At 41.5% G+C, this 21,500-nt stretch overlaps 1 protein-coding gene across 3 annotated transcripts in view; it reads right to left on the bottom strand.

Annotated features, from left to right (window-relative positions):
* Positions 1 to 765: 765 nt before the first annotated feature.
* dgka (diacylglycerol kinase alpha) overlaps positions 766 to 21,500 on the bottom strand; it is a 78,786-nt gene continuing 58,051 nt past the window's right edge. For all 3 annotated transcript variants that reach the window (XM_008114418.3, XM_008114420.3, XM_008114419.3), the window contains exons 9-24: positions 20,652 to 20,769; positions 17,629 to 17,717; positions 15,806 to 15,925; positions 14,978 to 15,076; positions 13,440 to 13,532; positions 11,229 to 11,302; positions 10,731 to 10,805; positions 10,401 to 10,486; positions 9,185 to 9,274; positions 6,912 to 7,072; positions 6,475 to 6,539; positions 6,047 to 6,137; positions 4,758 to 4,956; positions 4,426 to 4,546; positions 3,702 to 3,762; positions 766 to 3,406 (exon numbers count right to left, since the gene is read on the bottom strand). In XM_008114418.3, the coding sequence (XP_008112625.1) occupies positions 3,308 to 3,406; positions 3,702 to 3,762; positions 4,426 to 4,546; positions 4,758 to 4,956; positions 6,047 to 6,137; positions 6,475 to 6,539; positions 6,912 to 7,072; positions 9,185 to 9,274; positions 10,401 to 10,486; positions 10,731 to 10,805; positions 11,229 to 11,302; positions 13,440 to 13,532; positions 14,978 to 15,076; positions 15,806 to 15,925; positions 17,629 to 17,717; positions 20,652 to 20,769 (1,641 nt within the window). In that variant the 3' untranslated portion in view covers positions 766 to 3,307. The remainder of the gene's footprint in view (positions 3,407 to 3,701; positions 3,763 to 4,425; positions 4,547 to 4,757; positions 4,957 to 6,046; positions 6,138 to 6,474; positions 6,540 to 6,911; positions 7,073 to 9,184; positions 9,275 to 10,400; positions 10,487 to 10,730; positions 10,806 to 11,228; positions 11,303 to 13,439; positions 13,533 to 14,977; positions 15,077 to 15,805; positions 15,926 to 17,628; positions 17,718 to 20,651; positions 20,770 to 21,500) is intronic.

The raw sequence follows: 21,500 nt of genomic DNA, 5'->3' as shown, positions 1-21,500 counted from the left end.
ACAGTAGAGTCTCGCTTATCCAACATAAACGGGCTGGCAGAACGTTGGATAAGCGAATATGTTGGATAATAAGGAGAGATTAAGGAAAAACCTATTAAACATCAAATTAGGTTATATTTTACAAATTAAACACCAAAACATCATGTTTAACAACAAATTTGACAGAAAAAGTAGTTCAATACGCAGTAATGCTACGTAGTAATTACTGTATTTACGAATTTAGCACCAAAATATCACGATGTATTGAAAACATTGACTACAAAAATGCGTTGGATAATCCAGAACGTTGGATAAGCGAGTGTTGGATAAGTGAGACTCTACTGTATTTGCTGAAATTGTCATTGTCAACATGATTAAATTTGTATCCTGCATTTTCCCAAGAACTTGAAACACTACACTCCCATACTCTCATTTCGTTCCTACAGCAACCCTGCAAGAAGTGCCAGGTTGAAAGAGCAATTTCCCAAAGTCATCCAGTGGGATGGGATATGATTTGGGATGGGATCTGAACCTGGACACCCTGTCCTAGTCTGAGCCTCCAACCAGCCCACTGCATCACACTGGCTCTTCTGTCCATTACATTCTTCCACTTTCTGCACAGGTCTTTATGTAAGAAACAGACATCTAAAGCAATAAGCATGTTACTTCAATTTTGTTTACATGAGATCCTAAGCAAGAGATAATGGCATTATATTAAAACTGCCCCTCGATGTGCAATAATGTCATAGTGCTGCAGCATAAGGAAAGAGATTTGCACTGAGTGAATGAGTGACAACTGTACCTTTATTGCACTAACAACAGTAATTGGAAAGGCCGTAATCATTCAAAAATGACACTTCAAGCATTTTTCAAACAGGTTGTTCTCTGCAGTATCCTTGGCATCTTCTCCTTCCTCCAAGAAAGCAGGGTGATGCAGTGTGAGAATTCATAGAAAATTCCCATCATAGGCAAAAATAAATTTGATGGCCAAATCTCATATTCTGCAACTGCTGTTTAATAAAGGTCCAAGCTCAATTTCTTAGTTGCAAGCCATCAGAAGAGTAATCTTCCTATTGGGGTTGTGGCTGGGGATTGGGAGGAGATATTTAATCTTCACCCATCTCAGAGTTGGGAAAAATATGGCCCAAAAGCTGCCAAAGTATGGTGCCTTGACTTTAGCCACCTAAAGCCTACCAGGAAGCCTAAAAGTGGAAGGTTTTTTGTTCAGCTCCAGGTCACATTTTTGGCAAAAAAATTTGCAGTGATATGATTTACCATAAATCATATGTAGTGATATGATTTACCATAGGAGATATGCAGGCAAAAATTGATCCCTACTGTGGTTGTCCACCTCACTCTACCTTATACTTTGCCTCATAGAAAGAAAGGCAGCCCTCCTCCCTTTCTCTACTGTAAAGCATCAAAGATCAACTGATACAGAAAAGGGGCTTTTTAGACTGCATTAGCACAGTACAATAGAGCAGAGATTGTGATAGAACAATGTCATAAATCTTCTTGCCATTCTCTACATTTTAAAAACAGCCCCAAAAAACCCTCAACTTTGGGATCACAGGGGAGTGAATCTAGCAGAAGCAGCCTTCCTCAAAGAATTCATGGAAAGCATCCTTCATAATCAGTGCCATTTATCTGAGTCTTCAGGCCTGTAGAGCAGAGTTGTGTCACTACTCATGATGTACAAGCATTTCTCACTCTGTCAATTTGTTCTCTCCAGTCAAACTAAAGGTTTTCATAGAAACTGAACAAAATAAAGCTCCAGAAGTGTGATAGATTTGAAATAGTTGGAGATTACATTTGATGTTATTAATACAAACACCCATTTTTGTACATGGAATCATTTAAAAAGATTTAGGATTTTTTTGGTCAGAGCATGGAAAAACTTGGGTTTTGGATTACAACTCCCAGATTTCTGTATCTGGCATGCCTAGTAGTCAGGCTGGCCGAGAGATTCTGAGTGCTGTAGTTCAAAAACTTCACTGTTCCAAGCTCTGAAATGGGCATGTAGAAGAATGGCTGCATATTCTCTTCTTGCTCTCATCTAGCTGTTGAACAAGACCCCCTGCTCCAAGAAGGGCAGGCTCCCTTAAGAGTGAAGTTTACTAAAGATATTAAATTACTAGAGAACTCATCCACTTTCACCAAAGTACTGACCTATATGGGGCTATGGGATATGGCTCCATTTTTAGGAATCTGGAAAAATAAGGCAAAAGCATCCTACTCTCTCTAAATGCTGGGACCAATTCAGACATACAGATCGCTCCTGCCTGAAGCTGCTCAAGTTATTTTGGCACAAACCTATACCACCTTCTTGCAAGCAGCAGCAGAAAGAGGGGAAACAATACGGCATATTTCTTAAAAGGTGAATAGACAAGGAACTTACACTGATACTGAATCTAGTTCTTTACTATAAGCAGAAGTAGGGAACGTGTTGCTAGTCTGCACATAATTGCAGTGAACTAGTTCAGTATCCCATGCTTTCATGCAGATCCTGCTGCACAGTTAGATATGTAGCTCTCGATATGTAGAAGATACAAGCCATTGATTGCCTAGTCCTACTACATTTTTGTGTCTACAGAGAACAGAGATTGCTTTTGTGTGTGTATATTTATTTACTTGCACCTATATACACACATACTTTCCTCCAAAAATAATGTCTAATCTTCCAAGCATCTTGGCAAACACTGAGCAAGATCTTAAACCTAGGAAGCCCATAGCCCAGGCTCCTTGGCTTACTAACCTCCCTGCCCTCAAATCAGCTACCACAGAAGGAAAGCAAAACATTCAAGCCTAATCCTTTATTACTATGCTGAGGCACATCTGATAACTGTTAAGTGGAGGAATGTGGAATGGCTTTGTAATAAATAAAAGAGAGGAGATGTGGGGGGAAGGTGAGCTGATGCCACCAATCTTTCAGTAGTTACCTCAAGTGCAAGGGGGAAAATGTGAGGTTTATGGGGCTTTTCAGTGGACAATGGAAAAGAGGTTTGGCATCCACACATTAAGGGGCTCCTAGCAGGGACAGGCAACCTGAGCAGCATCTCCAGGTGAAAGGACTGATGGCTGAAGTTCCCCTACCCCAGACCAGGGAAATGGCCAGGCTGATCTCTGCGGTAGAAGCAAAGGCTCTGGCTGCAGCACCTTCTACCCTTGTCAAGTACAAGGCAGCAAGAAACAGGCCCCATTACAACTTGTGTGTATGTGTGGTGGAGTAGGAGGCTCCCCCATGCAGAACATCTGGGCATTCTGATAACAGCACCGGAGTGGCATCATCATGGAGACAGCTGTTCCTGGGCAGGCACAGGACTCCCTTTTATGCCTCTTGTGGTCCCTTCTTCAAGCCAAAAAAGCTGGAGGATCGGGGAGGTGGTGCAATGAGCATCGGGGCTTGGTTTTTGTGGCTTATCTTGATCTGGAAATGTACAGAAGAGGATGTGCCAACAAATGAACAAGAATTCACAATACTTTGAAGCATAGTATACATCTGTGAGCAACTGTTTTTTTCTGGATGAAACTCCCAGATCAGTGGAAGCAGGAAGTGCAAAATCTCAAAAGAATAATACATGTCCCATATAACCACCCTATCCATGAATATATTCTAGAAACAAGCTGGGAGATGTTTGGCAAGGCAGTTTCAGCCGGGGGCACTGAGGCTCCAGTAAGGCAACCCAAGGGAAACTTTCAAGATGTCCCTTCTAGGAGCTTACCGTGCATGGTGCTTGCATCCATGGCTCTCCATCAATCTGCATGGGGAGATGCTTGAGAGTTCTGCAAAAGTAGGAGAAAACTAGCATGAGACCACCGAGAAAGCACAGATTGGAAAAGACATTCATTCTGCTATCCAAAGAATAAATCTGGGAAATGAAGATACCTAAATTCTGTTTTAATACTGGTATCTTGCTATATATATATATGAGGGATAATGGCTGATCAAATATTACTCACTACACTTCAGCTCAGCATATAATGATGCTTCCTAAGTGGTGGTCTATTGCTACTGATGGATATGAACTCTGCTTATGGATAGAAACACTGCTATTGTAAATTTTCCTTCCCCAGATCTAGGCTGTAGTACTGTAATAGGCCATTAACTGCATTTTAAAATAAACTTAAATAAACTTTATTTATATCCCACCACCATCATCCCGAAGGGACTCAGGGCAGTTTACAAAGGCACTCCAGAGTGCACATATAACATACAGCAAGTGAAAAACAATACATAAGTATAAAAGAAGTCACATAAAATTATAACAGCCCCCATTCACAAAGTGCCAAGTGGCAACTTCATATTTCTTGACACAAATAAAGACATGGCTGTTACTCGGACAGTGCCATGTATCTTCCCATCCTCATCCTTTCTCAGAGTGAATGAAGTTCAAAATAGGAAGTATAAAAGGAAGATAAACCTCCATCTGGTGACAGCCTACTCACCGCAGCGTGATCTCTGAACACTTGGCTAGGCGTTTGCCTGCACTCTTCAGTCCGGTGTAGATCTGCCCCATCTCGATCACACCCTCCAGGCCCACCACCTCCATCCGACAATCACCCAGGTCTGGAGGGGAATTGGAGGCAGAAGAGCTGAATATTCTGAAAGTATCCTCATCATAAAAAAACTTTCCCTGATGATTCCAAAAGTTACCTACTATATGGTCAGCCTGGTTGTTCTAACCCAATCTGCCATCTAAAGAATCTGCCATCATTCTTATTCCTAATATCTACACAGCCTCCTGAATAACCCAACCCACCTGGTCCCCTTTGCTCACCTTGTACACAGTTCTTCAGGATTTCAGCATCAGTGATGACATGGGGCTGTGCTGCTCCGCCTGCTGTGCTTCGTGCTGCTGCCTCCCCCAAGGGTCTTTTGGTCTCACCCCAGAGGTTGGAGCCACCATGCATGCTGGGAATGTTGAGTATAGCTATTCCAGAGAGTGCTCCGCTGAGATCAATGGGCTGCTCACAGCACTAGGCGAGGGATATGTGTGGGAAAAGAAGTTAATAAGTAACTGGCTGCTGAAATACAATCCCTACAACCCTGAGGAAGTGTTCTACTAAGCTCCAGTCCTTAGTAGAGGACAGAGGACAACATTATGAAGCCAGAAGGAGGAACCTGTGTCCCTCTAAATATAATTGAACTCCAGCTCCCACAACTCCCAGCTAGCATTGCAAATGGTCCAGAGCAATGGGAGATGGAGTCTCAACAACATCTAATGGACCACAAGCTCCCTGACTGTGCTATAAGATGTAAGGTGGGTTCTGAGATGCAAGGGTGACAGGAGAGATGTTTAAACTGACTGGGCTACTACTCTATCTGGAAGTCATAATGACAATTTTGAAGCGGCCCAGGTAGTTTGTGGCTACCCAGTGATATGAGAAAGACACTCTACACTTGTTATTATTATTATTTATTATTTACAGTATTTATATTCCGCCCTTCTCACCCCAAAAGGGACTCAGGGCGGATTACAATGAACACATATATGGCAAACATTCAATGCCAACAGACAAACAGCATACAGTATAGACAGACACAGAGGCATTTAACATTTTTCCAGCTTCACGATTCCGGCCACAGGGGGAGCTGTTGTTTCACCGTCCACTAGTGGCTGTACTTCCTCATTCCTTTCCTCGTGTTTTGCTGGCAGTTTTATGGTGTTGTAAATTAGTTAAATTAGCCTCCCACATAAAGCGTACCTAAATTTCCCTATTTGACAGATGCAACTGTCTTTCGGGGCTGCATAGGTCAACAGCAAGCCAGGCTATTTAATGGTCGGGAGCTTAACCCGACCCGGGCTTTGAACTCATGATCTCTTGGGTCAGTACTGATTTATTGCAGCTGGTTACTAGCCAGCTGCGCCACAGCCCGGCCCAAGATATTACCTTGTTCTGAGGTAATATCTCTTACAAGGGGTTGAATCAAATCATGGCATTTGCTGGTGCTAAAAGAATCTTATCTACACCGGCAGTCACTGCACAGAACAGAGGAAGCAAGCTCCCTTCTATCCCGATCACAACTAAGCTGCTCAAATCCAGGGGCACAAGGAAGATGGCTCACCTCTACAGTCAGACACTCCTTGAGCTTTTTGCATGTGGCAAAGATGGTCTCAGACGTGGCAAATTCAAAATACCAGAGCTTGTTCTTCATCCTGTTTAGGAGGGGGGAAAAGCAACATCAAAAACAAGATGCTGCACAACCTGCCAGCTTAGAAACTCAGTGAAAGGTTTTCCACTGCCCATGGGGGACCACCTTCCCCTGATTAAACCAGACGTTTCACGAGCCATATGGTGGCTACCAACGCATACTTCCAGGGTCAGGCTATAGCAGTGATGCTAAAGATATTGGGAGCTTTGAGAGGCATTTTTTTATACTAGGATCATAAAAGTGACAGGGAGGGCTGGATTCTGAGGAGCAAAATGAATTTTGAAAAGGATCCTGTAACAAACCAGCACAAGCATTGATGCTCCCTGCCATTCTGTACTAACCTGCTATTGAATTTTTCTGGGTATTTCTCCCTCATAACATGGAATCGATGGGCAATGGAGGCATCCTGGAGAAAGAGGGATGATAAAAAATTAGAACTTATCAGGTGCTTCAGAAAACTGGAAATGTATTTGAGCAGTGTAGAAATTGTATGGGAGGGTGTGTTCCATGCAACTTCTATAGTCCTCTCTATCCCTCCATTCATCACCTTCTCAAACTCTCTACTATCCTGCACATCCTTTTATTTTAAATGTTCTACATCCTTCCCCTTCTCTACATTAGCTTCCTCAACCCAACATCCTCAGTACTAAATACTATTAAAAGAGAAAACTTCATTGCTCTTGTTTCTCACCATTACAGAACAGACATCTTAAGCAAACATGAACAAGAATATACCCTTCCTTCATATTTGTATTCTGTTTCTCCTCTCCATACTTACTACACCAATAGAGAAGTAGTTGTTGATGATCTCATAAGGGACAGGATCACCTTTCTCATCAGGGTTATCAGGCATCACTTGCACTGACCAGCGGTCCATTTGTAGTATGCTGCTTGCCTCAATATCTTTCAGTATCTTCACTAAGTTCTCACCATCATAACCTGAGCAGGAATGGATACATCACAAAGAGAAATCAAAGATGACTGCATGAAAAAGGGCATTGGTTTTTTACTGAATTTTTGAAGAAGGAAGGGAAAAGGGGAAGCTGAAGCCCAGTCTGATCTCTTCTGTACACAGCCACTGGAAGTTATAGTCCAGCTAACTTTTCCAAGGCCAGAAACTCAATTTTTTCCACCTTGACTAACTCCATCTTGGCTAAGAATGAATTAGTATGAGACAGATACACAACAATGCAGCTCCAGCTTCTTCCATGCTTTCTCTTCTCATGCATTACAGACTTATTCCCATGCTTAAATTTTTGTAAGGTGCTGTTAATTAAGAATGATATTAAGACACAATAGAAGGCACTTGTGTCACAGAATCAAGCTGTCAGAATGGTTTTAAGAATGGCAGCAGTTTTATTTTACACTAGCTTGGGGACCTGGCAATGCCTGGGTTATTAGAAGAAGGCATTGTTTGTTTTGGGATGCTAGGTAATATCACTGAAGTTTGGTCCAGATCCGTAGTTGGCTGGGTTCAGTGCTGTCTCAATAAGGGTGAAAAACAACTTCCAGAATCCCAGGGCAATCACCCCCAAAACCTGCCAGTATTTGCAGTTGGCCATGTTGGGTCTGTGCAAAGTTTAGTTGCTGATCCATTCCTCTGTTAACTATGTGCCATAGCAAAGGGTAGGAAAGGATTAAGGTTAAGGTAGAAGCAGTGGGCGGGGTCATGGAAATCAAGGAACCCTGGGATGTCCATTCTGGAGAAAAACAGAACATCAGGATGAAATTGTCCCCGCATGAAAGCCTTCATTTGGGTGGGGGGCAGGATGGTGTTTGTGGAGGACACTGGCAGGGTTTGGGCTACATGTTCATGGCACTCACTATAACCTGCTTGTCAGTGGAGGGAGGGCCATGGGTGTCTTCTGCACAGTGGGAACTATAGCTGTTTGTAGAGGAGGGAGGCTGTTTGTGTAAGTGGACGCCTCCTCCACATACATGCATACACATTTTTCACTTTCATTATGTATAGATATATGCTGCTGAGCTTTTATGTCTTCTCTTTACATTTTGCTCCTTCCTCAAGGAGCTCTGAAAAAGATATAGGTAAAGGTAAAGGTTTCTCCTGACTTTAAGTCCAGTTGTGTCCAACTCTGGGGGTTGGTGCTCATTTCCATTTCTAAGCCGAAGAGTCGGCGTTGTCCGTAGACACCTCCAAGGTCATGTGGCCAGCATGACTGCATGGAACGCCGTTACCTTCCCGCCGGAGCGGTACCTATTGATCTAGTCACATTTGCATGTTTTCGAACTGCTAGGTTGGCAGAAGCTGGGTGCTTACTCTGCTCCCCGGATTTGAACCTGGGACCTTTCGTCTGCAAGTTCAGCAGCTCAGCGCATTAACACACTGAGCCACCGGAGGCCACAATTCTCATTGGGTTAGTGTATGTGAAAGAAATCCTTCAGGTTGAAGCCAGATTCTCCAAACTGGGATTCATCATCTGTCTGGCATCACATTATACTTGACGAACAATATACTTTGTAAATGAGATATACACTGGTGCTCTGAAATAAGAGTTGGATAAACTGAGGATTTGTTTTTAAAAAAGGGACCAAATATTTATTCCCAAAGGCTAAAACCCCAGGGAGAACCTAGGAGAATCTATAGGATTTATTCCAGTGGTTCCCAACCTGTGGGTCCCGAGGTGTTTTGGCCTACAACTTCTAGAAATCCCAGCCAGTTTACCAGCTGTTAGGATTTCTGGGAGTTGAAAGACAAAACATCCGGGGACCCACAGGTTGAGAACCGCTGATTTATTCAGTTAAATCGACAATGGGTCACATCTGATGTTGTTATTAATTGGATTAATGTTTATATTCAGAGAAATGTTACATGTCTAAACAGTGTTCATTAGGATAAGTAAAAAGCTCAGCCTCCAGTGGGTCAACTGGATGGAGTCCTGGGATACACTAAACTTCAGCCCTCCAGGTGTTTTGCATTTCAACTCCCAGAAATCCCAGCTGTTAAGAATTGTGGGAGTCGAAGTCCAAAGCATCTGGAGGGCCGAAGTCTGCCCATGCCTACACTAGACCAAACTGGTAGGATGTACTCACCTCCTCCCCAGCGAAGGCAGCGGGCAAGATCATTGCCAGTTCCCAGAGGCAGCACAGCCACTGGAGGCCGGCTAGGTAGGTTGGCTTTATCTGGAAAGAAAAGGAAACAAAGATGATTGTGCATAATGTGCTGGTTTATCCACCATACCTTTATTTACATTACAACAGAGTCAGGAATTTTTTTTTCTTCAGGTCAAGGGCTAAAAAGATTCTGGGCAAGAACATCAGAAACTGCATGCAAGACATACAGGGGCTGGGGATGGAGAAGTTGCTTGAACTACATCACTGCTGGTCCCTAACATGACAACTCAAGCCCCATTCACTTTCTGAGATAGCCTTTCTCTTCCTACCCCGCCCCCCCCCCCCCAAAATACTGTAATGTGGCTTTTTTAATCCTTCCATTTATGATAATAAAGCAGCAATTAGCAAGTATTGGGAGTCAAGACGCTACAATAAACCCACCCAGGGCACCTGTCATGGGCTGACCACTCCTAAGAATTATTTTGGATTTTTGGCCCCAAATCCCCTCTTCCGCAATGCCTAGAGGCACAGGGAGCAATTTTGCCACATATTAGATTGCTTTATGTTAGAAAAAAATGCTCCTCCTGATGCTAAAATATGCCAGAGGGAAACTGGGAAGAAATTGTACCCTTAAACTCATATTCTTTATCCCTTAACTCAAAGTGTTTGGAGGGCATTGGGGGTAAAAAAAATGTTTCAAAAAGCCTGTGGGTTGCAGTTTCCCTAACCCCAGTTTAAAACTTCACTGCACTGAGGGAACATCAACTTTTTCAGTGGTTTTTGCAGCACTGAGGAGAGGAAGGTTAGCCATCACCAACTATCATCATGTACACCATGTTGCAGTTAGTCTTGTTGCTTTTTGAGAATAAAGAGGGACAATCTCTTATTTGAAAGGCTGCTGATAGGACAGATGGTGACTTTCTGTGGGACAGCTACACCTAAGGGCTGGAAAGTTCCCAACCCGCATCTTTTGTCATCTTCAAGATGTTAGCTGTCAGCTAAGTGCTATAGAAGACAGATACATTACCAGTTCTTCAAGTGATTTTGTTAATTTAATAAAAAACACTGAGCTTGTGAATTGGTTCTCCATTACAACTAGGGAAATGTACACCTATAAAATCTCTCAAAAGCTTTACCAGCCTTGTGAGCTGAGAGGCAATATAGAAATACCTTGAATAAATAATAAAATAAATACCAATGGCATCCAAGATCCAGCCCACAGTGCCATCACCACCACAAACTAGGATACGGAAATCTGGTACATCTCGGAAAAAATTCAGCCTGGGGCAAAATACAGACATATATACATCGAACATTTAGCACCCAATTTTGGAGATGTCTCCCAGTCCTAAGTCACAGCCACCCTGCTATAGACATTTAATTCCTGAAGCTCTGAAGACACCCTCCCCAAACCAATTTTCACTGGCACGCTCTCTTATCCTGCATCTTACAAAAAGACAGGAAACACAGGAAGGATTCAGTTGGTAAATATGGTAGACATGCACCACAGTTCATATGAACTCACCCAGGTCCAGGACCACCCTTCAATAAGTTGTAGACCTGCCGTGGGTTGAGGAGATATTGAAATTTACGCAGCACCCTGCCAATAAGATAGGAAAGATAGAAAGCAGCCAAGTCTGTAATAGACTGTACCAGACCATCATCTGAACAGGATTCTAGATAACCAATTCCCTTTGCAGTAACTAATTTAAGATCAGATCAGAAACCCCAAGTCCTTTTAAGAGGCTCTCGCAAATTCAATCAAATGTTACTCCTAATGTGGAAAAAGAATTTCCCATCAATAAAAAGAAATACATATTCTATGTCAACAGAAAGAGTGAGTTTCCACACTCAGATTTCTCACACAATGTCTGAGGTATTCATTTGAGGAAGTGTCTCGAAAAAGAAAAGAAGCCCTTGTAACTGATAACCTGTTCAAGATTCCAGAAGCAAACCTGGTGTCCACAAAAAAATACATAGCCTCCCTTCGCCCACAATCCCACCCATCCCATTCCCCTCTCACCTCTCTCCCTGTTTCCCACCACTCTTAGGATTGACAAAGACAAGCAAAGGGTGGGTGTCAGGTACAGGGATGATCTGTGGAAAGAGAGATGGAAACAAGACAAAGTTTGGAAAAGCAGATTGCTGAATGGCCAAATTCAGATGCTACTCTTGTGGAAAACAAATGGTAGTAGTGTTCAGCATTAGAGGCAGCGACAGAAAAACAGGTATATAGGTTTGACAGAAATGGTACAGCTGGAACTGGATCCCCTAAGTACCCAACTCCAATTATTCTCTTTCATGTAAGTCTTCTTTTCTAAGAGGTCTACGGATCTCAAGATACATTTGACAACTCTAAACGTATCTATAGGCATGTTTATGAGACAAGCATAAACCAGAACTAGCTGTCAGGATTATACTTTCCATCCTCTAACTTCCATCAGTTTTTGGGAATATTAATTCTTCAAGCATCTAGGGATGATTAACAGTCATGATGCAGCACCTGTTGTGAAACATGAGTTCCCAGGAATGAATCAGAAGAACACGTTTAACAGCATTGTGCAGTGGAGTCCTCTGATCCTACATGTCTGCCGAGAAAATGACTGAGGGTTTTCTTTGCTGTTTCTAAACTACTAGCACATTGAAACACTCTGGGACACTTCAGAAATGGCATAAACAACCCTCCTTTTCAAAGGCAATGATAGATTTGGGCTAGATCATGGGAGGAGTGTCAAATTAAATATTATAGGCAAGTGAAGATGAAACTAGTCCCAAGCAGAAGGCTTTAAAATGAAAACAACGTATAGGTTGCAGTTGTAAACAAAAAGCATAGGAAAAATGACTGCTCAGTCCAGTGGTTCTCAACCTGTGGGTCCCCAGGTGTTTTGGCCTACAACTCCCAGAAATCCCAGCCAGTTTATCAGCTGTTAGGATTTCTGGGAGTTGAAGGCCAAAACATCTGGGGACCCCCAGGCTGAGAACCACTGGCTTAGTCCTTCTTCCGCTATGTGGCACGCTTTAGATATGCTGGACTACGGCCGCATGATCACCAGCCAATGATTATATTATCTAACGATGATAGATGTTGTCTAGTGGGCAGGGACAAGAGAATGTATGATGGTCCAGAACTCCTCTAGTTTTTTAAAATTAAAAATGCCTCAACTAAAAGGGATTTTTCATTCAGGGGCCTGAAGTAAGAAAGTAATCAACGGCACTAAAAATCTTTTCCTCTGGAGGTAGAGAAGAAGTTACTGGACAAAAAAGAGACAAGAAGTGTTTTTCCACATTAATTAAACTTGCAACTTCCAAATGTATTTTTTTCTTGCTCTGTTTCTAAAAAGGCTGTGTGCAACCTCCAATTTCACATAGAGTAGGTACAATGCCCCTATTAAAACAGCTCCACTGGTTGCCGATAAGTTGCCAGGCACAATTCAAGGTGCAGGCTATGATGAGGGGGAGGGCCTTCTTACGATAGCTTGTTGCACTAGCCTTGTCATCTTATAGCTGCTCAGCAGGCCTTGAGATTGAGTAACCCAGGCACTATCCTGGCCATCAGTTTGCATTTTACTTATCCCTTGGCTCTACGTTACTTAGCCCTGGTCCAGCCTCTCACAGTTGTCTAGGCCCACCCTAGAATTGGTAGCTGATTTCACCCAATGGAACAGTTTTGAAACTAGTTTTAATTTTAAATGAGTATATATTTGTTTTAATAGTAACTATGTTTATGTTTTATTATATTGTGTTGTATGTTCTTCTTTGTCGGCATTGAATGCTTTACCTATATTGGAATCTGTCCTGAGTCCCTTCTGGGGAGGTAGAGTTTAAATACAAATAAAGTTCAAATTTAAGAGTGGTGACGTTCAATATACAAAGTTTAAATTGGTATATGTCTCTAAATTGTAGGTCAATTTCACAGTGACTGAGTATTCTGTTACTCTAAATCCTGTATTAACTGCTCCCACACATAGCACAAATGATATGAGATACTCTAATATCTTTCCTCGTTTCATATGATAAAACAATCCCTTGTCCTCAAAACAAGGAATTTGTCTAATCTCCCTTCCCTTGTACCTTACACTAAACAACAGGTTTTGCTCAAACAGCCCAGGTCCCAGAATATGGAAAAGTAAAGTTTGGGCTGCAGTTCCCAGAAACCCTGCGCAACCAGCATTGCCACAAGGAGAGAGAGGCAGGAGTCTGGTGCCACCACCTTCCTGTCCTATTCCATGCTCACTCGCAATGCCTGTCCCTCAGGTGTGATAAATGGCGAAGTTGTCTCTTCTGAAGGTGTTCCACAGAGTCCGTTCTTCTGGCTGTTCTGGCGCTCCTAAAAAAAAAAAGAGGCAAGAAACAGTGGGTAGAAATAAAACCTGCGTCCTCTTCTTGCTTAGAGGGAAAGAACTTGGAAAAGTTATTTTTAGGACAACTACATAGTTTAAAACCCTACATAGTTTGGGTCCAAGTTACCTAAAGGATTGCCTTTTCCCATGTATACAATCCGCAACGCACACTTAGGTCCTCTGGGGTGCAGTTACTCCAACTAGTGAAAACCCGACTGGCAATCACCACCCAGAGGACCTTTTCATCGGCCACTCCATGACTGTGGAACGACCTGCCGGTAGAGCTCCAACAGCTGGATCAGCTGTTGTAATCTAAGATACAAGCTACCTATCTCTTCAGGCAGGCCAACCCAGACAGTTTTAATGGTGAATTTTAAACTCTGCTGTATGCCTGGTTTTGTTTTGTATATTTTGATACACATTTTATGGAGGCATATTTTAATATGTGTATTTTACAAAGTGTTTAAAAATGATTATGTGTTTGTTTATATTTTAGTAATGCTGTAACCCACCTCAAGACATGAGGACAAGCAAGCAAGAAATAAAACTATTACTACTAGTACTACTACTACTATTACTATTACTCAAAGAACTGGGATATTCTGGAGCTACCAATCTAAAAAGGTCACATTCCCACATTATGTATTAAAGTGCTTGAGATGAGTCCTGCAACAAAATACTAATTATCCTGGTGGCTCCATCTTCATGGCCTTCTTTCCCCTACTTAATAAACACTCTGTGAACTTGTGCATTGTGTCTGGTACTGACAGACATCTGTTTTCAGAGTAAGGTTTTGTCCCATGCTTCAGGCAGGCACTCACAGCTTTAAGATATTGTCTGGTTAAAAATAGCTCTCCGTTTATTTTATTAAGTAATTTAACTCTCTGTTTTCAAACAGCTCAACATCTGCTAAAACATGTGAGAAGGAGGCTTTGTGACAGACACGATGTTCAGCTGTTTCGTTCATGATTGACACAAGAGCTACTTGCTGCTGCTCAACCTGGAAAAACAGGTTCCTCTTGATCCTGGGGAAATAATACCTCTATGTGTCAAAAAATATACAGTGTGTATGTGAGTATCCCCATATATATATGTGTGTGTATGTGTGTATGTGTGTGTGTGTGTGTGTGTGTGTGTGTGTGTGTGTATATATATACACACACACACACACACACATACATACACATACACACACACACATATATATATACATATACATATGTGTGTGTGTGTGTGTGTGTGTGTGTGTGTGTGTATCTCTCTCTCTCTCTTGGGAGCAGTTCATACGCAGAGATTGGAAGAAAGGTAAAAAGAATCATCGCTTATAACTGATAAAATGGGAATCTGGCTATATCCAATAGACAACTGTAGTCCAAAAAATAACTTCTATGCTCAGTCTGTTCATTTGGTTAATTAAACCTTTTGCTCTCACCAACACAACAGGATAGATAGCTGAGGGTGGCAGGATGTGGTCTCTGAGGATCCCACAGTCACACGCGGAAGGCATGAGAGGCAGGCATTCATCATGGATCTAAGGAGAACAGTGAAGGGTCAGCAATTTCTCAGAGCTCCTCCACTATCAACAACGCAAGAGGATGCAGAGACATCACCAAAGACTCAAGTGAAGCCTCTTCCATTTCCTTCCCTAAGCATATCAATATGGGATTTCTCTTTGTGATTTTTCACTCTGTGATATGAAACAATAAAAAATAATCATCACTTGTAATTGATAAAATGAAATGTTTGGCTAAATTCAATAGGCTGATAATGTAACTTAATGGGAAAAATATGATAGTTACTTTTTATGTGACATTCTCTGCAGGTATTGCAAAGCCTGATTTTACTTGACTTTCCATTCCATTTGAAAACTAGCATGCATACACAAGAACAAATGCTACTTGCTGTCACAATTATATATGTTGGTTTCTCTTTCTTCCTAGTTCACATAGGTATCTCAATGGTCAGATGTTATCAGCCTTTCTCGACCTCATCCGCTCCAGATGTTTTTGGACTACAACTTCCAGTAATCCCCACCAGCATGATCAGGTACGTTGGGAATTGTGAACAAAACTATTAGAGGTAGCCCATTTTGGAAAAGTCTCATAATTATTTTCCAAATCAACAATAACTTTATTTATCTACCTGTCTTCCCACTTCACCTGTAACACTCATACTATTATTGTTCATTTATTTTTAAAATGTTACATGCCATGCTCATTCTGAAGTGAAAATCCAAAATTTTGAAAATGCCTGAAGTTACCTTCTGATGGCACCACGCACAGTGCACGCCTGTCAAGCTCTGAAAACTCTTTATCTTCTTTTGACACCGGTCACATTTACTGCCATCACAACCACCTCTTACCCAGACATGAGCTTGTGCCTGTTAACAGAGGAAATGTGAAAGTAGCGGAGTGAGTAATAAGCTACCTCAGCAGAAGTACAATCTAGGAATTCTTAAGCTCTATTGCTAAATCCTAGAAAGTGGGCTAAACTATCCCACACTACATTAAACACACAGCACTCTGTATATAAACACACATGAATTGAAGTGTGCATAGTTCTCTTCTAAATCAAAACCATAATAAGCAGGTGGAAGAGATTGAAAGTGTTGTCCAAGGCTTTCATGGCCAGAGTCACTGTGTTGTTGTGAGTTTTCCGGTCTGTATGGCCATGTTCCAGAAGCATTCACTCCCGACGTTTCATCCACATCTATGGCAGGCATCCTCAGAGGTTGTGAGGTCTGTTGGAAACTAGGCAAGTGGGGTTTCACACTTGCCTCAGACAGAAAAGAGTTCTTACTCCCACCCTGGACATTCTACAGATATATAAACCCCACTGTGGGCAAAACGTGAGGAGAGAATGCTTCTGGAACATGGCCAGACAGCCTCGAAAACTCACAGAAACCCAGAGGTTTAAACTGTTTCATACTTTCTTCATTTTAAAACCTATGTCATTAAATGGAAGGTAATGCAGTTTGAAATCACCATCATTATCATGAGATGTGGGAGCAAAGGTTTCAACCTCCCAATCCTCTTGGAATACTTCTCATCCAAATAAGAGTTGTGTGTACTTTCTTTTAGGTAAATATATTAGGGATTTCCAAATAGAGTCTCACTTATCCAACGTTCTGGATTATCCAACACATTTTTGTAGTCAATGTTTTCAATAAATCGTAATATTTTGGTGCTAAATTCGTAAATACAGTAATTACTACATAGCATTAATGTGTAATGAACTACTTTTTCTGTCACATTTGTTGTCTAACATGATGTTTTGGTGCTTACTTTGTAAAATCATAACCTATTTTGATGTTTAATAGGCTTTCTCTTAATCCCTCCTTATCATCCAACATATTCGCTTATCCAACGTTCTGCCGGCCCATTTATGTTGGATAAGTGAGACTCTACTGTACATGCAACATACACAGCAAACACACAGCATTCAATTTAAGATTTTTTAGGCTAAAGATAATGCAGCATGTACAACAACAACAACAGCGACAACAAAACTTTATTTATATCCTGCCCCATCTCCCCATGGGGACTCAGAGCAGCTGAGTAGTATGTAGTTTTGGCCTGAAGTCTTAGAACAGAAATAGAATAATGGGATCCAGGAGTACTGCACAGGACTTCCTCAACACATCTCCTCCATTCTATTTTCAAGAGAAGAAATATAATGAACTCTCTTACAACAAGGGCTGAGGTGTCAAAATTGGACTAGTACTTACTGTTATCTAAGATTGCAGAAATGGAGGTCAGGCAGACACTAGTAATAGATGTGAAGATGTAATAGCTAAGAGATCAAAGTGTTGACAACTCCAGTCTCACAGTCTTGAGAAAGGAAGGAAGAGGCTGTACAACCAATACTTCTTACAAGAACAAGGGGTGACAGGATCAGAGTCCACATAGGGAACTGGAGGAGTACGAGACCATTCTCTGACTTTACAGAATCAAAGGAATGGTGGTGGAGGAATGAAAGAAGCAGAAATGGGGGGGCATGCAATAAACACTGGATAATTAAAGCAGATTAAACAGAAAGCTCGCTTTGGATGCCATCTCTTTTTCCCTTTACCATTTTACTCACACTGGTATCACGGCGGCTCTTGGCATAAGTGCTGATGCAGCTTGGCGGGGCCTTTCGGGCACAACGCTCATGCACGGTGTACTTGCAGACTGTGGGCACAGAGATGAGAAAGAAAGATTCACTGGCCCTGCCAAGCAACAGGGACTGAATACACATCTCCAGGCACAAGAAGCTCTCTCTCTTCTGCCACATGGATCCCTTGCTCTTCTCCAGATTCTCTTTCCCTTTCCTTATGGCTCACCCACCCTTCTGTTTGGCTAGCAACCAGTACATATTAATTTCTGTCCCTTCTGCTTGTTAGGGAAGGGAGTATTTTTAAAAAAAATACTCCAATGACAGTAACTCTATGCTAAAACAGTAAAATTATTGATTACCAAAATACTCACTTGACATTGTCTAAGTTGACATTGACAGTTTTGCTCATGATATGTATGAAACAAAAGCTCACTGTAATAAACATTTCCCATCTGTGATTTTTTTCATGGACCAACACAACTATTTCTATTTTTTCATACAATGTTTTTGCAAGTAGGAATATGGTAAACCTTCCCAATGCAATGCATCAATTCCCACAACAATTACTATATGTAATGTCATTACTACTACTGGATATTGTCTGTGATATAATGAATGATGAGCAATATTAATTCAATGCATTAATGTAAGTAATATCGTTGCTACTACTGGATGCACTTGTTTGCAATGTAATTAATGATGAGCAATATTAATTCAAAGCATAATAGCTCCTATGTGATGATTTGCGAAAACATTTTTAAGGTTTCTAATTTCTCTTAACTTTTATGTTTTTTAAGGGGAAGCTTCTAGTCTTTATGTTTGTGGTAAATTTGTCATCACTCATGTCTTTTAAATGAGGAAAAAAATATTGAGTAAGAATAATATTCCAGAAAAAGAGCAGAACTGTAGGAACAAAGGCAGATAAATACATGGCTTTCAGACGTATGCGTTCCTGATTCCTAGAAATCATAGGTTCAGGTTCTAATTAGTTTCCACCATAAGGGACTCTTTTAAGAATGGAGCAAGGTTGTTGGAAACTCCTTTTTGGTCTTCCCAGTTCATTCTTGAAATGCTGCAGGAATATGAAAAACCAGTTTGTCAGAAGACCATGCCAGATGTGTACCAAGAAATTTCCAAACAGTGGTCTGTGACACAGAAAAGGTGTCTTCAATACAAAGCCAAGTGGAACTCTTTTTTCTTAGTGGAAAATAACCAGTACTCAGTCTTTCTCCACCTGAATTTGTGTCCAACAAGTTATATCTGTTCTAATAAAACAAACACTTGAATAAATGCATTTTGAACACAAATAAAGTACTAAATGTGACTTTTGAGGTTGTAGGCCATGCAGTCTATATGACTGTCACTTGGATAGAAAACTACCCACTTTAAAAGCTTCTAATACAGTCAGGAAAGTCTCTGTGGGGGAGCCCCTGCGGTCATCATGCCAGAGTATTGCAATGTGGTGCTGTTTAGGACTCCACAAGGTCCTATTCCCAGCCAACAACAACCCAAATCCCAGGAGAGGGCGACACTAGCACAGAAACTAGAAGCATTGGGTTTTATTTCTGTGACCTCCAGTGAAACAGGAAGGACATATGCTGCAGCTGAGCCAGAGACTAGAAAGTTTCCTTTAAAAAAGAATAGTTGCACTCATAGCCCGAAGACCCAAAGTTATTTATAATTGCAATTTTAAAAATGTAACCTTTTGATCTCCCATTTCTTAAAGAAAGCTTTAATAGTTATTTTTAATCACTGTTTAAAAACTTGAATTCTCTTAGCTATTTATTTATCATGTCAGAAGCAACTTGAAAACATACTGCAAGTTGCTTCTGGTGTGAGAGAATTGGTTGTCTACAGAGACGTTGCCCAGGGGATGCCCGGATGTGTTACCACCCTGCTGGAGGCTTCTCACATGTCCCTGCAAGCTAGAGCTGACAGGTCACCCCGTCTTGTGAATTTGAACTGGCAACCTTCAGGTCAGCAACCCAAGCTTCAGGTCAGCAGTCCAGACAGCACAGGAGTTTAACCCATTGAGCCACCACGGCTCCAAATGTTTTTAGCTGCCAGTCTGTAATACAAAACACATCTGCCTCTGCCATTGAGTGAGGTCACTCCCCCATAACTGACTGCACAAGTTCTTGAAAGTTACACCACAAAAGGAGCAATATTATCCATTGTTAAATAACAATTACAATGTAATGTTGTTATAGTGTAAACTATTGGACAAACACATACATTATATGTATTGTTGAAGGCTTTCATGGCCAAAATCACTGGATTGCTGTGAGTTTTTCAAGCTGTATGGCCATGTTGCAGAAGCTTTCTCTCCTGACATTTCGCCCACATCTGTGGAAGGCATCCTCAGAGGTTGTGAGGTATGTTGGAAACTAGGCCACAGGGCCATCAAAGGCTAATCAAGGTGATTAATTACAACATCCACACCTGCCTCCAACGGACAAGAGTTCTTTCTCCCACGCTGGACCTCACACAGATATATAAATTTCCCTTGCCTAGTTTCCAATAGACCTCACAATTTAGTTATTTGAAACGACACTGAAAAGGAATCCTTGGACATAATACCCGCCCACATTCTAGAATCTATATTCTAAACAAAGAGGGATTATAAAATATTGGTCTTGAGAGCCTTGTTAATTAAAAGCATCATCATAAAAACAGATCTTGCAAAATGCATAGAACATTGCGCCTCCTTTTGCGTGTGTGTGTAATGAGTGACATAATATCATCAATAGCCAAGCATCTACAGCTACTAAATGTTAGCTAGAGAAAGAGAGTGAGATGCATAAAGCAACAGAAGTGCTACGCATCTGAAGTATCTCAGAAGATCCTTCAAAAAAGGAAAGTGGTTGGGACAAATGTATATTGTTTCCCCTTCTTCTGCTCCCCAATTCCTTCATTCAGAAATGTGGGATTACCAAGGCCTCTTGGTGAGTTCAGGGCTGGATGCAGATCTTCCCACCCACGTCCCAAGGACACAGTGACTCACTCACAAGTGCAGCGCAGGCCCTGCTTGCGAAGCCCAAGCAGCAGCGTCTCACACACATTGCAGTAAACGGGACGGTTAAAGTGCTTCAGGCGCCAGAGGTGCTGCCCATCATCCTTCATGGTCTGAAGCAAGGGGGAAAAAACAAGAGTCAAAACAAGTTTGCCTGGGAGGGATAGGTTTAGTGGCCAAAAGCAGGGGAAAATATTGGGGCTCACTAGTCCTAGGGCTTAGGCGGGTCAGGGTTCTGGAGAAAGGCTTGTCATGTTTCCAAGAAACCATGTAATGCTTAGCTCAAGATCCTTCAGATGTGACAAGAAAATTTTACCTATTGATATGAATCAGGCTTTTTAGCTTCTGCTGACATCAAAAACAAATTTAGGACTAAGTGGTATTCCATCCTGGATTTACGTATTCAACTGTTGGACATAAAGCCCAACTTCAAAACTATTTTAAGTACAAAAATGAAACCATACTATTCATCAATTTATGTGTGAATTTAATATTTTCTTGTGTCAAAATAAAGGTTTGTTGGAAATAACAACCTTCATCAAGCCTTTTCTAGCAATCTGTTTGTCTATGATCTTGTTGCTTACTGTTTTCAGGATGTATGTTCTGGGGTGCAGGTTCCTTTACTCTATGATTTCTGCAGCTTCCTTTTACTCTATGGTAAACTGTACTCTATGGTACAGTTTACAATTTCATCACAGAATCACCTTCTACCTTAGCTAGTATGAGCAGGTATGACTGGATACTCTAGGCTTCTCCCAACCTCATTACTTTGAACTTTTATTGAGAGGACGTACCAGTATGGAAAGATAGAATAAACTTGATTCTTTGGTATCTGAGACTGAGG

The sequence above is a fragment of the Anolis carolinensis genome, chromosome 2 (assembly GCF_035594765.1).
Source record: "Anolis carolinensis isolate JA03-04 chromosome 2, rAnoCar3.1.pri, whole genome shotgun sequence".
NCBI classification, from domain to species: Eukaryota; Metazoa; Chordata; class Lepidosauria; order Squamata; family Dactyloidae; genus Anolis; species Anolis carolinensis.
The sequence above is the reverse complement of the archived record's forward strand: the minus strand, read 5'-3'. Positions and strand labels throughout refer to the sequence as shown.